The sequence below is a fragment of the Suillus plorans genome (genome assembly GCF_016647745.1).
Source record: "Suillus plorans strain S12 chromosome Unknown HD556scaffold_112, whole genome shotgun sequence".
NCBI classification, from domain to species: Eukaryota; Fungi; Basidiomycota; class Agaricomycetes; order Boletales; family Suillaceae; genus Suillus; species Suillus plorans.
In genome coordinates, this window is record NW_024537496.1 from 123,574 (window position 1) to 139,275 (window position 15,702).

Below are 15,702 nucleotides of genomic sequence, written 5' to 3' on the forward strand. Positions count from 1 at the left end.
CTCTCCAGTCGGCTGAATGCACAGTTAAAACTGCTAACTCGACCGCAATGGCCTCGAGCCAACCAATGTCTCTTCCCCTGCCTTTCCAGCTGTTGATGATACACCAAGTGTTCCATTTATCTCCTGGAGTGAGTCCTATGCCCCAATCTGTCGACGTGTCAACCCACAGGTCAATGTCCTGAGGTTGTCCTCTTGGAGTTAGGATACATGGAGGTGGTGCAGTGCCTAGTACATCAAACCACCACTTGAGGTCATTGATGATGGATGGTGGCGGCTTACGCCGTGTGAAGTGCATTTCGTGAGGAAACAAGGATGTAAAATGAGAGAGGTTGGACAGGAAAGCACGACCGTGCGGGATGATGAATGCAATGTGAGACAATGTGCCGTGGATGCTGAGAGCGTCTTTGTAAGACATGAATGGTGATTTTGACAGGGCAGAGATGATGGTCTCTAGTTTGGCCAAGGATTTAAGGCGCTTCACCTCTGGGAGCAATACTGAACGATCTACTAAGTCCCATAGGAATCCTAAGTAAGTAAACACAGTGTCAAAGTCTGTGCACTTGTCAGGGTGCCAAGGAATACCCATGGGCTGCATAGCATCAAAGATTTTGAGTAAGTCGAACAGGTACTCGTACGATGATATGGACCCGTCTGGGCCTAGGACGCCTCCCGCGACTGGAAAATGAAACATTGCATGGTTGTCGACCCATTTCTTAATGGGCAATATATCCATTGCGTTGAGAATGTCAACCGTGGCATCAGCAACATGACCTTGCACACCACCTGCAGTTGTGAGACCAAAAGGAAAGTTGTGGTCAATCCAAAACGAACCGTTAAACCCTACGACGAGGAACCTCTTATGAGGAGGCCACACTGGCACCATACGGTAAGCTGCCTCGATATTGAGGGTGGCAGCTTGCATGCCTAAAGGTGCTGTAGCAACCTGAGAACAGAAAAGGGTGATCAGACCCAGTATGAAGAGGTGCCACGTATGACAACGTGGGCACAAGAGGAAGAGTGTAGGCATCTGCCTGGCAAAGAAGAGGCAGGGCGTGTGACAACATCCACACAAAGAAGAGTGGGGAAGTTGACAACTTCCCCACAAGAAAGAGCATAACCATGCGCATATATGCGCTGGATTCTGCAATGAAAAAGTAGAAAACAGACTTACGATTTCAGCCACTTGTGAAGCCATACCCCATTCTGTGGGGAAGTCATCAGAGTCAAGGTGCTCATTGACTGAATAACCGTCTTCTTTGTTGTGGTAGGAGAGGTCGCGGATGATGCGAAATTTTCCAGGAGAACCGGCCTTTTCTACGAGTCCCAGCGGGCAAGACACGAAGAAGCTTCCAAGCTCTGATTTGACTTGAGATGCTGATAATGGTCCCGACATGCAACCAAGGGAGACTTCTTCAGCGAGGTATTCACGTATTACTGATGGATTGTCGATGGTTGACTAGTGATTGGGGGGAGTGTACGATTGCGTCAAGACAGGCATGTTGCCGATGGGGAATCCGTGTCTAATGTTGTAAACTAAGTCAGGGTAACGAGAAGTGAGATTGAAAATGTGTAGAAGACGCTCAAATGTGTCTCCATCGTATGGCGTGACGACACGGTTCAAAATGCCTTCAGCATGATTTAGATGAGGCTACATGGGCTTTGCTCCCACATATGGAGCAGACATGGATGATGTCGGAGCCATGCCTGCCTGGGGTGCACTTTCCGATGTTGTGCGAGATGCAGACAACAGCGGAGGACAACTTGAGAATGATCTTGTCTTGCCAGATGCAAACGATGGGGGTGTTTTTGACTGTGTAGGTGAAGGTACAGTCACTGGCCTTGTGGCCATTCTGACTGCAGAGAAGGCAAAGGGGTCCGTTGGATGAGGCCCCTTTGCCTTTCCGAAAGGACTTGCTGTCTGGTCCGGCTTGAGTGCCCTCAGTCTTCTGTTTTGGAGGGTATGGGTTGTAGCAATGGCTACTGTTAGAACTCTCAAGATGTGAGACCAGCACTGAGATACATGCCGCCTCCCAGTTGGCATTGGCCACTGCTTTGTCAGACTTCTGCTGTGCTACCTTCATCTGGATCTTGTTCTACCGGTTTTTGTATGCATCTTTGGTGAAAAACATTTTGGTATTGAAGAAGATTCTGTGAGTTTCGATGTCAAAAGCAAGAATAGCCTGAAAGTTCTCGTCAAAGTGTTTGTGTGACAGGCAGAAATCACGGTGTTGCTTAAAACATTCGATTATAAGGGGACTCACTACGTGCGCAAGAAGGTTAACAAAGTTCTTGGAGCCCTTGTTAAACTAAGTGTTAAGAACATGCTCAAGGGTCGGATCCGAAGGGCTTGGCTTCAGCTCGTGCACTGTGCCCCTTACCCGAGTACGTGCCCCTAACTTCCGAGGGTTGTCGAACAATGTCCGAAGGTTACCGGACAATGTCCGGAGGGCGTCGGGTGATGTCCGGAGTCCGATGTCCGATGCGCAGGAATTCCGGCGGACGTTCGGAAACAAGAGATAAGACTAATCCGGACGAAGTCCGAACTAGAAAGGAAACAGTGGAGGACTACCAGAGGTAGAGGCGGAGGTGACAAGTCTATAGGAGTCGATCCTAAGACGAGCGGAGGTCGACGAAAGAGAAACTCAAGTCGGACGGAGGAGAGAATGAGCAGAGTCTAAGATGATATTCGAACTGAGGAAACTACAGAGATTGTACAGGGGTTTATATACTACTGAGGACATAACGGAGAACAGTAAGTGCAGTGCGAAGCTATGTAAAGCTATGAAGAAAACATATGGGACGACTATCACTAGTCTGTTGGAACTTAGTAAAATGAAGACGGAAATGAATAAGGGACGGAAAATAAAGCGTACTAACTGATAAGGGAAATACCAAAGGGATAAGGCACGGATGTTAGACGTGGGTCGGATCCGGACGATACATAGAAGTCGGCCGGATCTGGAAATCCAGAAATGATGAGTGTGATAGGTCCGGGTTTGGAACGCGGGATATGACACTAAGCTGGAGGGAGTGAAGTTTCAGGAGGAAATGATGACGAGTCCATAATTGACTTCTTGGGGTCATTGAGGACAATACCTTTCTTCATTTTGATGCAGGACGGGTCCATGTGAATTTGCTCCATGGCTTCTGCTGTTAAGAGAGTCAAAGGCACATGCATCTTTGCAAGTGCAAGGTTAATTATAATGCGCGGTATTTCATCCACGTCGTCGATGGACGTCACCATCTTGACATCATCATCCCTGTATGTGAGTGCCGGTATGGCAAGAGCATTACTAGTGCTTGCAATGGAAGACTCAGGCTGTGACTTAGCCTTATCTGTTCCTGCCTTGCGTATCAGGCATCAGCAAACTACAAATTTGGTGACAATATGTCACAACAATAACAAAGCCGCACAAGCATCACAGACAGCACAGACACACGAGCCGACAGGTCTGACAAACTCGACAACGTGATACAAGTCCTTACAAGTAAACAAAGTAATATGTAGTCAAAATGATGTGATAATGGCAGCGCAAAATATATGTACTGTGAACAAATATGCACCTATTCACACCTAAACAAAGTGTGCAATAGTGCTCCAATATAGCATGATTGATAAAAAAACAAGCCCTCCAGCCTGAGTTGCAGTTGCACAAAATGCTGGTGCACCACTGACGGTTATTACATAGTTGAGCTGCAAGTTTTCTGTAACGATCTCAATGATAATAAGGAGTCATAGCAAGGGGACTTACCGCCATGAATTCTGAGCGAGTGAATGCCGCAATACCATCTTTCTTTCATTCCATATGCATACACCCAACATTAAGATCTGCCATCAATAACCAGGAATTTGCTGCCTCAGCACGCTGGCACCAGAGATTGAGAAGTGTCATATAGTGTCCGAGAATGCAATCTGCCAGGTGCTTTTTGGCCTCACATACTTTTCATTTGACTTTGGCTGCCTCTAGCACGAGGTCAGAGTGGTCAGCCACGCCTTCTACAACACCATGCATTGACGTGTAATCAACATCCTACCAAAGATAGATAAGATTGAGATAAACATAAGGAGGGAGAACTCACAAGGTGCATGGTGGAAGGAAAATTGTCCTCTCCCAAATGGTGCGACCAAGCCGCATTCAACAGCATTCGCAAATTCAGACTCGTATATGATCCGGTAGGAGTGTTTCAGCTGCGACTGGGTGTAGGCGAGTTTACAGATGGAGAAGAGAGGGAATTCATGGGATGGATATGATGAGTTAATACAAGGTATGAGTCTGACGACCATGTGAAGTTTTGACTGATGACCTTAATATGTCAGTACCAACATGTCCCAATTGTGGGAAGGTCTTCACCAAGGACAGCAGTGTCACTCGCCATCTTAGCCAACCACAAACTTCCTGTCATAGCTCCATCCACGACATTGTCAATATCTTGCAGTTCACAGAAGTAGAACCGCCATTGCATCACACCTCGCTTGAAGCTGATGCTATCATGCATAATTCGGATGAGATCATGCATGTCAACTTTGACGGCGACTTCAATCCTATCGACGATGACTTCGGAGCAGCAGAAGGGTCATTGGAGGAGCAGTATGAGGGTGCCGGGATGTGGACTAACCTTCTTAGATCTATTTGATGCTGATGAATTTGTTGAGTACAGGAACGAGAACATTTTCTACCCTTTTGCATCCAAGGAGGAGTGGGAAATTGCTGATTTCCTTCTGCATTCACCCCTTAGCATGGCAGTGATTGACACATTTCTGAAGCTTTCTCTGATAAGTACTATCTTTGCACTCTGCAGCATTGATTAGTTTACCCCTTGTTCAGATCCAAAAACTACACCTTTCATTCAGCAATGCTAGAGAGTTGCAAAGCTGTGCAGAGATGCTTCCTAGCGGACCAAGCTGGAAGTGTCAGATCATCCCCTCCACCTATCCCACAAAATATCTGATTCTATTGTTTTGGAGGGATCCTATCAAATGCCTAGAGAGTCTTTTCTCCAACCTGCTTTTCCACGACAAGCTTGATTTTACCCCTCATTGTGTTTACACGATGGCAGCGCATCTTGTGCGGGTATACTCGGAATGGATGACAGGTGATGCTGCTTGGGAAATGCAAGTACGTGCAGCAGTTGAATTTTTTTTGTCATCTCAACATGCCTCCTGTAGACTCAGTTTCCTAGAGGCGCTACAGTTCTCAGCGCCGTACTGTCCTCCGACAAAACCAATATCACTACCATGACTGGTGCCAGACTCGCTCATCTGCTTCTTCTGGGACTCACTAACATATGCATGCATACCTGCACAAAACTTTCATCAAAAGCTTTTCTACTTACAGCTCTATTCCCCATCCCAAAGTACCTATACCCTAATCAACGAATGCAAGGAGTACTTGAAGATCACCTTATGCATAAATGCCTTTCAATTATTCTCAAGCTGTTGATGAAAGCTGCTGAGGTTGGGATCATGATGTCTGATCCTGTTGGAAATGTTTGGCACTGCTTTACCCCTCTCGCAGTGTACATCATCGACACCCCAGAGGCAGCTATGCTTGCCTGTGTATGCGGGAAGACCTCTCCATTTACCATGGCTTCTTATCTGCAGTTTGGTGACAGTTTTTGGCACCCCCCTCGTACCCGCTCTATCATGCTTGACCAGCTCGCCCACATATTACAGTGACCTATCTCCATATAATACGAGGGAACGGACGTGCATAATATCCCGTATGATACGGGCCAGCGGACCATGGGCCCATGATAAAAATATCCTCGACTATGACAGATGGGCTGGGAGGCAAATTATTCCCGATGGAGATGGGTGGGCCCATGCAGGGAATATATAGAGTAGATGAGTGGGCCAATGTACATGAATATTAGGTAGACGGGTGGGCCGAGGTAGTTGGATATTATGCAGATGGGTGTATTAAGGTAGATGTGTATGAGATAGATGGGTAGGTACTTGTTATCACATTCACGGGTGGGCCCAGACACATATTAAATTAGACGGGTGGGCCGAGGGTATTATAAAATATTGTATTAGACGGGTGGGCCGAGGGTGGTATAAAATATAGATGGGTGGGCCCATGTGTATCATAATTGTAGACATGATGGAGCTGAGGTAGTTGTACATCAACCAAATCAGAGGAGGTAATAAATCAAAGTTACCAAGTTCCCGGAGCAGCAGGTGATCTCCTGACATGGCCTTTGATGGTGCACAGGTTGTCTTGCAGAATGTGGAATCCGGGGTGCGAAGCTTGTGTTGCCCTATGAGAAGCCAAGTTCCGACCACCAGAATTTGAGTCAACTGTACCGAGTTCCTAGTTCCAGGACCCGGAACTCAAAACATAATTTAGTTAATACTTTCCGTGTTAAATGGCCAACTGAAGTTGAGATGTTTCTGAAGAGAGCAGCAGGTGCTCTCTTGACATGGCCTTTGATGGTGCGTAGGTTGGCTTGCAGAATGTGGAATCCGGGGTGCAAAGCTTGTGTTGCCCTACGAGAAGCCAAGTTCCGACCACCAAAATGTGAGTCAACCGTACTCAGAGGAGGTAATAAATCAAAGTTACCGAGTTCCCGGAGCAGCAGGTGATCTCCTGACATGGCCTTTGATGGTGCACAGGTTGTCTTGCAGAATTTGGAATCCGGGGTGCGAAGCTTGTGTTGCCCTACAAGAAGCCAAGTTCCGACCACCCAAATTTGGGTCAACCGTACCGACTTCCGAGTTCCGGGACCCGGGAGTCGACAAATGAATATCTGATGACCAGCACACTTCCAATCAGGTAGTATTTCATTGAGCAATGGATAATAATACATCTTTGACAGCCAAAATTATCTCAGGCTCCCTTATCTGATCCTCTCTATCTCCACCCCCTTTAACACCAAAGTCCGGACATTCAGCATTCAGTGTCTGATTTCCCAAGATTAACATCCAGCATGAACAGTTCTTCCCCTTCCACTCCTGATAGTATAAACATCTGGCGCACTTGGGCCCTGACTGTGACTTATGAAGCAGGGGAATATACCGAACAGAAATTCAAGGCAGAGAAGACTGGAGGAGGCCCAGTCATACCTTCCCCCAACCTAGACACTGATCTGGTGATGGCGTGCGATTGCTTGGCTGATGTACTCATAAAGGCATATAAAAATCCCAGTGGGTCTTCCTGCAGATTTGGAAAATTCATTTTATCATTCAAATTCCTGCATGACAGTTCAGATGCAGATGGATATTGCAAGATATAGCAAATTGATCTCCCCGAAGGACACCGGGCATAATGAACAGAGAGAGGCTAGGTTGCTTGAGAGGTGTCCTCCTGGCCATGAAGGCAAAAGGTTGGTCAACGAACCTGCCACAATTCTCGATGCATCCGGTGCCATCATCGCATGGTACCTCCCAGACGCCCTGACCGACACCACCCAGGTGTGTAATATACATTGTTACTCAATGGATATTGAATATCAAATGGAACCTACAGAAGGAAATCAGGGAGGCCACCAATTTGCTCGCTGTTACGAACTAGGATAGTTCTTAACAACAGAGATGATGTGAGAAAATAGAGCATAGCAAATGTAACTGTAACACTCGCTCCAAGCCTCGAAAAAAGTGTAAGGGCTGATGGCAATTGGCGAACTAATCAAAAGTGGTTCAACCGGGGCTCGGAAGATGTTGGGGCAACTCCCAGATGCATCAATTTATCTCCGGCATGGTTTCAACAGGGACACGAGGTAGGATCTGATGAGATGGTGATTCCGGCAGTCATACTCACCAATCTCAAAGAATGTGTCAGATCCAGAGGTATCTGCATCATTGAAGGGACCTTCCTGCGAGAATATCCTCAAAGCCATTTCAAGGCCAGCAGCCATCACGTCCGCGGCACTCAGAGTCATGCATCCTGAGCAGTACTGGGCAGGGTTGCGAACCTTGTCAAACCTCGGACATATAGCAGTAAGCAAGGATCTGCCACAGATGCCAGAGGCCCTGCAGTACTGGGCATCGGTGTTTAACACCCTCTCCATCATTTCCAATTGGGAAACCCCCAATCATCGAGACCATTTGTCCATTGCTGAATGCTTCGACATTCTCACCACCGTGGGGAACTATTCTAATGCTCAGATGACAATGCCAAGCCTTCAGCTGGAGTTCAAGTACAATTCCGGCTGTATGATTGCATTTTCCGGAAGGATTGTGAGACATGGAGTTTATGATGTGGAAGGGGATCGGATTGCTTGGGCATGGTATATGAGGGATTCTGTTCACATTTACGCTGGTGTTCCATCATGTGGATGGGCTAGTGTGGATGGTCCATACAGTGTGTGAAAGATCAAACAAAGAGCATGCATTGTGACCTATATACATTCCAACAAATGAATACCATGTACCAATAGTTATCTGGACCTCAATACTCAATTTTGAGCATTTGCGAAGTGATATATGGGACTGAATAATTTGGATGCGAGCCTCAGTATTCGATAATTGGAACTCGGGACTTGACATATGGGAGTCCCGAGTGCCAGGGTACTGAGTCCCGAGACCCGGACCTCAGCACTTGATATTTGAGACTGGGGGAAGATGTATAAATATGCTCGAATTAACATTTGTTATTGCCGTACACATTTGACAAAACCCTGAACCCCGATGTAGAAACAACAATACAGAGAGGAACAAACAAAGCTCCTGACTGTATCTGTAAATGTTGTAAGGTCGCACGTTGCCTAGTCTGCTATACTTGAGATGACAAGTGTGTTCGACCCTAAAGGGGAAGCGAGTGCAGCAAGGATCTGGTAGTAGGCGCTGAAGGCACTACTGGTCGGCCAATGCGAAGTGCGAGAAAGCGCGCAGGTGCGCGCGAGGCGCGGGAAAGCGAAGGTACGCGCGAGGCGCGGGAAGCGCGCGCGCGCGTGAGCGGAAACAAGTGAGAGTAAGAGTGAGTTTGCTTAAGTGGTGATATGATGAATAACAAGAGATGTGAGTGCGAGATGCCAAGGAATAGATTGCAACTATACTCTGCTAGGTAGTAAGTGGGTAAGTGGGAGGTCAAGTCCCAAAGTTCGAAAGTTCTTAATAGTATGTAATGCTGGCGCTTATATACGGCGCCTAAGCGCTACCGAGTAAGGTATGTAAAGCTATATGTAACTAAGGGAAATGGAAATACACGCACTAGAGAGCTTGGTGGACAGTGGATGGATGCTTCCGGAAGGCTGGCGCTATAGGGCGATCAAGCGCGGGAAAGCGCGCGCGCGTATACATCGTAAAGCACGGGAAAGGTGCGCGCATGGCGTGCGTTGCACGGGAAAGCTGCGCCTCGTATAGGGATAGCTGCAGATAGCACACAGAGTGATGCTGCAAGTTTGTGCTGTGTACTCCCTAGTGAATACTGCCATATCACACCATGAGAGGCATGAGTCTCTACACCGACATTGTGAACTCAGGACTCAACACTGTTCTGAATACCGAGTCCCGGAAGCCCAGGTCCCGAGTCCCGAATTTCGGAGATCGGGTTTGGTGACCCGGAGCTCGGCAACTGTGTTGGGTGTCAGGGTATGTGGAGCATTGGAGATAGCATGTGTCAGTATTTTGCGTTTCATGGTTCATGTTTGGCTGACACATGCAATCTCCAATGTTCAGGATACCCTGACACCCAACACAGTTGCCGAGCTCCGGGTCACCAAACCCGATCTCCGAAATTTGGGACTCGGGACCTGGGTTTCGGGACTCGGGACTCGGAGCTCGTAACCTGGGACTCGACAGTGTTCTGAATACCGAGTCCCTGACACCCGATTCCATAATCACGAAAGATGAACCAAGAAACGCAGAATACTGACACATGCGATCTCCAATGCTCCGGATACCCTGACACCCAACACAGTTGCCGAGCTCCGAGTCCCGAGTCCCGAATTTCGGAGTTCGGGGTTCGGTGACCCGGAGCTCGGCAACTGTGTTGGGTGTCAGGGTATGCGGAGCATTGGAGATAGCATGTGTCAGTATTTTGCGTTTCATGGTTCATGTTTGGCTGACACATGCGATCTCCAATGCTCCGGATACCCTGACACCCAACACAGTTGCCGAGCTCCGGGTCACCGAACCCCGAACTCCGAAATTCGGGACTCGGGACTTGGGTTCGGGACTCGGGACTCGGAGCTCGGCAACTGTGTTGGGTGTCAGGGTATCCGGAGCATTGGAGATCGCATGTGTCAGTATTCTGCGTTTCTTGGTTCATCTTTCGTGATTATGGAATCGGGCGTCAGGGACTCAGTATTCAGAACACTGTCGAGTCCCAGGTCATGAGCTCCGAGTCCCGAGTCCCGAAACCCGAGTCCCAAGTCCCGAATTTCGGAGATCGGGGTTCGGTGACCCGGAGCTTGGCAACTGTGTTGGGTGTCAGGGTATCCTGAACATTGGAGATCGCATGTGTCAGCCAAACATGAACCATGAAACGCAAAATACTGACACATGCTATCTCCAATGCTCCGCATACCCTGACACCCAACACAGTTGCCGAGCTCCGGGTTGCCGAACCCCGAACTCCGAAATTCGGGACTCAGGACCTGGGCTTCTGGGACTCGGATGCAAGATTTTTGAATGCATAGAATATTTTACATCTTGTATACAATGAACACTGAATGGGACTACACTCCTTTGCCTTTCCTCAATTTCTCTAACATGTCAGTGTACATCTTCACCTCTGCCATCTTGGCTTTGATGCCCTCATCTTGCTCCTCCATCAATGCTTCCATGCGTTCTTTAATCCACCTCAGTCCCATAAGTGGTGGAGTCGAAGTGTTTCTCAACTTCTCTGGAAGAACCAAAGCATCATCCTCAACATTAAGCTAGAACAGATAAGTCATCAATCAAGGCAATTCAGCTAACATCTTACCGCCCAATACTGGTAGTGAGAGACGCAGGAAGCCATTATTTCATCCCACTGCCATGGTTGATCCGGGATTGTGGTGTTTCCCATCCACCATGGACATGTATATGCAAACACAATCCGGGACGGATGTCCTGCAATTGCCTCATCATCAAATGAAAGGAGGTGGAATGAAAAGATGTCGTCCGGAACCGTGTTCCAGGTTAGCATGGGATACAACTTAAGGATATAAGCGACAGGGACCGGAAGAACCGACACGATATTCTGTGAAGCTGAGTACTGCAGGAGTGGTGTGACAAAAGTCTGCTCAAATTCTTAGCATTGACCAACAAAGTCATCAGGGCAGTGGTAACATACATTCATCTCCCATTGCAGCCCGGCTTTAAAATACTTTATCCGGTCAGAAGATAGACCATTGTTGGCAGCTTCCGTCTGATATTGAGAGATGCATGCACGGACCCGCGATCCAGCCATTGCCAACGTGCAGGAAATAGTTCCAAGGCTCAGCTTCAGGGGTCGGTAATGGCTTCCGGCATTCAGAGTGCCAGAAGTGGATGCAGGAGTTGCAGGCATGGCTAATACAGGACTATGGTGCTGGCAATGCAAGTGAAAGATGGTGAAGATGTGAAGATAAGAATCACTGATGGATGGATACGAAATTCAAACTCCGACATGGGCTGACCCGGACAATTCCCGGGCCTCAATTATGTATGTGGAAAAAGGGACTTCATGAGAAAACAATGTTCATTCATCTCCAGCCTCTATCAACACGTTTTGTAGGTCTTGAAAAGCTGCCTGTGCATCCTGTGTGAGCAATGAATACATTTGCGATTGCCTTCCGGCATAGCATCCGTGACCCGGAAGGCGTTTCTCCAATGATTCCTGCATGTGGTCGCCCCATTGGGTTGCTTTCCACAAAAAGAACTTACATGTCCAATCCATCTCCAATTTGACCAATATCATTTCTTCCCTCCATCAATCTCGTAGTGCCTTTGCCCGCAGCCAATGGACTCGGTAAACTTGGCATGGGTCCAGTCAGGTAACTGTGGGATATGACATGCAAGCAGGAACTCACATTCCTCATTCCACGATTGATCAGGACCCCCGAGGTCGACTTCAACAGACCAAAACCAAGTCAAAGATTCATTTCGTTGACCTCGGACATTTGGGTCGCCCACTGCAGTGCTGATTTTGAGTTGCTCGCGAAGCAGGGGTTTGTATTTCTGAAGCTGGTCTTGCCCCGGCTCAAGTTTCATCATTTGCTTCCTGGTCTTTGTATATATGCTGGCATGGAGGGAGACTGCCTGCTGCACCGATGTCACCTGGGACCAAGCTTGAGTTTTTAGGGCCTGGGATTTGGCCTGCCTAACGGTTGTTCGGAACAGGATGGCCTTGTTGCAAAGGTAAATGCGGAGATTGTGAAGGGCATCATTGGCCTGCCCTTCCCGAAGAGACATCTCCAGGGGAATCAGATCCTCTGCCATGCATCGTCTGCATCTATCAACCCCCAGGTTTGATGGCAACGGGATTACAGTGAGCTCGGGAGAGTTTGTCCATGTATGAGATGTCTCTGTGAAATCTGCCGGGTCATCATCGAGATCATCTAGAATGTCTACATTTAAGTCCTCAGGTTCATCATCTGCATCAAATCCCTCCCCGAGATGTGTTAGAGCAGACTGAGCAAATCCATCTATCTGGCCTTGGAGCCAATCGCGTTGATGGGCAATGTCTAATCTCTGTGTCTCAGTGGATCTTCTTCCGATCCTTCGGACCTCAATGAGCAATGCAATCTGAGCCTCTTCAATTGCTAACCCTGTTGATATCCACGTTGCCACAGATCTGCGAGAGGGTGCTGCATTGCGGGCGTTACTCTCCTCTAATAATCTAAGCTCGATCTCCTTTTTGCTTGGTGCTGAGTGCAATATTAATTCAGACCTCAATGGAGACAATGGAACTTAACGTACCCTTTTTTATATTGATCTCATATTCATCCATCGCCGCAGGATCATTCAATCTGCTTGACTGAGCTATCCTCTCCCTGGCTAACCATTCTGTCTTCAAATGTGAGGGTGCTGCTTCATCGAGTCTGTCGAATGCCTTTCCACTTTCCGAGATGCCATTTCTCACCAGCTTGTATTTCCGGCATAGAGTCCTTTTCATGCGAATCATCTTGCAGAAATTGGAGTCATTCATCTGATAATCAAGGCATTCCTTTCGGTGCGGAGATGACATTCCCCAAGCAGCAGGGGAGATCAGATTGAGCCGTGCCCATAGCGTCTCCATGATTTCTCCATCGATCCGACCAATGCCTTCAATAAAGTTAGAAGCATATCGGACATAGCAGCTGTCCTGATGGCCATGAATGTGCCACAATGTTACGGACTAGGATAGTTCGAGCTCTCCCTAGGCGGATTGCCTAATCTGATAGCGGGCTCGCTATTGGAGAGACGGGGATCTTCTCTCGAATGAGAGGTTCGGGGGTTCCACTTAAGGTAGCGTCGGCTTTCCTTAAGGTGCGGCTTAGACTGAGTGATTGGGATGATCACACAGAGGAAGTTCTGATGAAAACCTAGTAGAATCAAGTAGGGAATATACATGATTCTGTCTGCTCTATATACTGTCGTCCGTGTGCACAGACCAATACTACGTTCGGTAGGTAGCTGTAAGTGTGTCTATACAAGGGCATCTTATCTGATGCCATGTGGTCGATTATCTATACATGAGGCTTACCATGCCTCTCTTATCTGTCCTCAAGGCGTAGCATGCCTTTGAGTCTAACTGCGCATGCTGAGGCATGCGGCTTGTCTTCTGACCATGAGGCAGAGCTTCCTCATGATCCGGGTCGAGGATCATCAAGGTCCGTCCAGATGTTGCCTAGGCTGGTCTAGGTCATCTAACGGCATCCAGGCCATTCTAGGCATCTCTACGAGTCTCCGTTGAGTCGGTAAGTCTTCCAAGACGGTGCATATGGTGGGATAGGGGCTAAGGTCATGATGACCTCCGTAGGAGGGGTTCTCGGTTACATGTTATTGTAACACAACCCAATTCCGGGAATGATGGTTAGTTGTGGTGCCATGTCTAGAAATCGACTTCGATCCACCCGAACCCGAAAGTGTTTGTTGTATTGACAATTAATATCATAGAAGGTGACAGCCCTGGTGATGCCTTCCATGTTGTGCCGGGAAGCCTCGCAAAGGGCGTAGTCCATGTTCATTTGTCTGCAAGTGACCCATGGTTAACTCGTGAATGAGGAATGGTGGATGTGGCTTGCCTTTCGCCTTTCTGAAAATCCACCATGGAGTGAGGGACAAAGCAACCGTGTCTGGCACAGGCAACTCCCCCGATACCGGTGGACTCCAGCTTGTGCCGAGCAGCATTAGCTTGATTTACTGCCCGGTGGTTGTTGCAGCTTGATTTTTCCACCATGTCAGCAGCCTCTGCCAGATGCATTTTATACCTGTCCTTTCCTACCATGAATCCAAGCCCATCGGAAAGCCAAACTTCATCGAATGGCTTAATGGGATGCAGATGTTCGGCTTTGAAATTTCCATCCATCACAAATGACCGGGTGTATTTCCAGCTTGGATCGCTAGTATTATTATGGAGGCCACATTGGTTGAGAATAGGACTCACTCATCAAGCAATTCATCCTCTGACAACAGCACATTAATCCCTGGCTGAGGACACGCCGGGCAAAATAATGCGAGTTCTCCTGTGCTCGGGTTATCAGAACGATGGCCAAAGCCATGCCATTTCATTGTCTTCAACTGCCTCCACTGTCGAGCGACCCTCATGAGCTCTCTGTATCGGTCCTTGCAATGTGCTTTGTCAATATGATGTCCAGTAGATGAAGAGGGTAAGGCATTACCGGAACAAGGTGTGGAAACATGCTGGAGGTCATTCGCCGGAGCTTGCTGTAATAGTTCATCGCCGAGGTGCCGCATTCAAGGCTGTCCAGTAGAAAATCATTGAGCACTCTGAAGGTGAACACAGTCTTTGGCCTGTTGAAAGATGCAGGGAAAAATCTGTGTCGAAACATTTGAATGTCCGGACTCATGGCATTCGGACATTCACAACATCGAATCTCCAGGCGATGAACTCCGGACTTGTCTACAATGACCATGGTGTTTTCCTTTGGCTGGAACTCGGGTCCGGACACAAATGGCAGATCTTCAGGCTCGAGCAGGTCTTCAGGTTCATCTTCTTCAAACAAATTCACCGATCAGTGACCTCCGGACATTGTTTGCCATCATGGCCAAGTGTATAATGAGTCCCACATGAGCGAGACAACTCCGCTCAAAGAATCGCCCATTCCATTGACTGATCCAGTGGAAAGGATTGCTACGATGTTGACTCCTGCAACAGCCCGTGCAATAGAGTGGCTCGCCAAGACAATCTTGACATTTGTACACCCCATCCTGTTCGCAGATGATGCATCTCCTGTCTTCTGGTGGAGCTTCTCGATCAAGGAGGTGATGTAGATATGATTCCTGCCTTGGCAGCCATTGCCTGAGGTAGTCATTTTGACTCTGTATTTTGAATGCTTAGCCATAGTTTAAATGACACTCCAACATTGTACATGAACTTGCCATGGTTTTTGGGAGTTGCAAAGGCTCAAAGGAGCCTTGGTCCTGCTCATAAGTATTGTCAGGAAAGTCTTCCCAAGGAGGTGGTGCCTCAACAGGCTGAATTGTTGGTGATTCTGGGGGAGAGTTAGGCATGGACCTGTAGGCATGTCGCCTCGTGCTTGCAAGTGGGACCTTGACCCAAGTCTTCCTACCTTTGCTGCCCTTGCTTCCACCCTGTGAGATTTTTGCACTGGGGTGCATCTACCTATCTT

General features: G+C 48.0%; 4 protein-coding genes across 4 annotated transcripts; 2 read left to right on the forward strand and 2 right to left on the reverse strand.

Annotated features, from left to right (window-relative positions):
• Positions 1 to 4,675: 4,675 nt before the first annotated feature.
• On the forward strand, positions 4,676 to 5,084 carry HD556DRAFT_1214619 (uncharacterized protein; the record flags this gene model as incomplete). Its single annotated transcript, XM_041296651.1, has 2 exons — positions 4,676 to 4,778; positions 4,801 to 5,084. Coding segments are annotated over 2 exons (387 nt in total), but the record flags the coding sequence as incomplete, so codon positions are not given.
• An 86-nt stretch (positions 5,085 to 5,170) lies between these two features.
• HD556DRAFT_1202432 (uncharacterized protein) lies at positions 5,171 to 5,608 on the forward strand (the record flags this gene model as incomplete). Its single annotated transcript, XM_041296405.1, has 1 exon — positions 5,171 to 5,608. A coding segment is annotated over one exon (438 nt), but the record flags the coding sequence as incomplete, so codon positions are not given.
• Positions 5,609 to 10,620: 5,012 nt separating this feature from the next.
• Positions 10,621 to 11,447, reverse strand: HD556DRAFT_1459067 (uncharacterized protein; the record flags this gene model as incomplete). The annotated part of the gene is made up of 3 exons (XM_041308200.1): positions 11,220 to 11,447; positions 10,869 to 11,165; positions 10,621 to 10,821 (listed from the first exon to the last, which is right to left on the reverse strand). Exons 1-3 carry the CDS (start codon positions 11,433 to 11,435, stop codon positions 10,621 to 10,623), a joined length of 714 nt encoding a protein of 237 aa, XP_041152876.1. The 5' UTR covers positions 11,436 to 11,447.
• Positions 11,448 to 11,603: 156 nt separating this feature from the next.
• HD556DRAFT_1423011 (uncharacterized protein) lies at positions 11,604 to 15,192 on the reverse strand. The gene is made up of 7 exons (XM_041304545.1): positions 14,731 to 15,192; positions 14,496 to 14,674; positions 14,134 to 14,442; positions 13,903 to 14,080; positions 12,827 to 13,235; positions 11,963 to 12,774; positions 11,604 to 11,902 (listed from the first exon to the last, which is right to left on the reverse strand). Exons 1-7 carry the CDS (start codon positions 14,983 to 14,985, stop codon positions 11,822 to 11,824), a joined length of 2,223 nt encoding a protein of 740 aa, XP_041152877.1. The 5' UTR covers positions 14,986 to 15,192; the 3' UTR covers positions 11,604 to 11,821.
• Between the last annotated feature and the right edge of the window lie 510 nt (positions 15,193 to 15,702).

Excerpts from the sequence above, each read along its gene's own strand:
- HD556DRAFT_1423011 (XM_041304545.1), bottom strand. The coding sequence starts at position 14,985 with ATGGTCATTGTAGACAAGTCCGGAGTTCATCGCCTGGAGATTCGATGT. Across the intron at positions 14,443-14,495 it reads GAGGATGAATTGCTTGATGA|CTGGAAATACACCCGGTCAT; the intron begins GTGAGTCCTATT and ends TAGCGATCCAAG. Across the intron at positions 14,081-14,133 it reads GATTTTCAGAAAGGCGAAAG|ACAAATGAACATGGACTACG; the intron begins GCAAGCCACATC and ends GGTCACTTGCAG.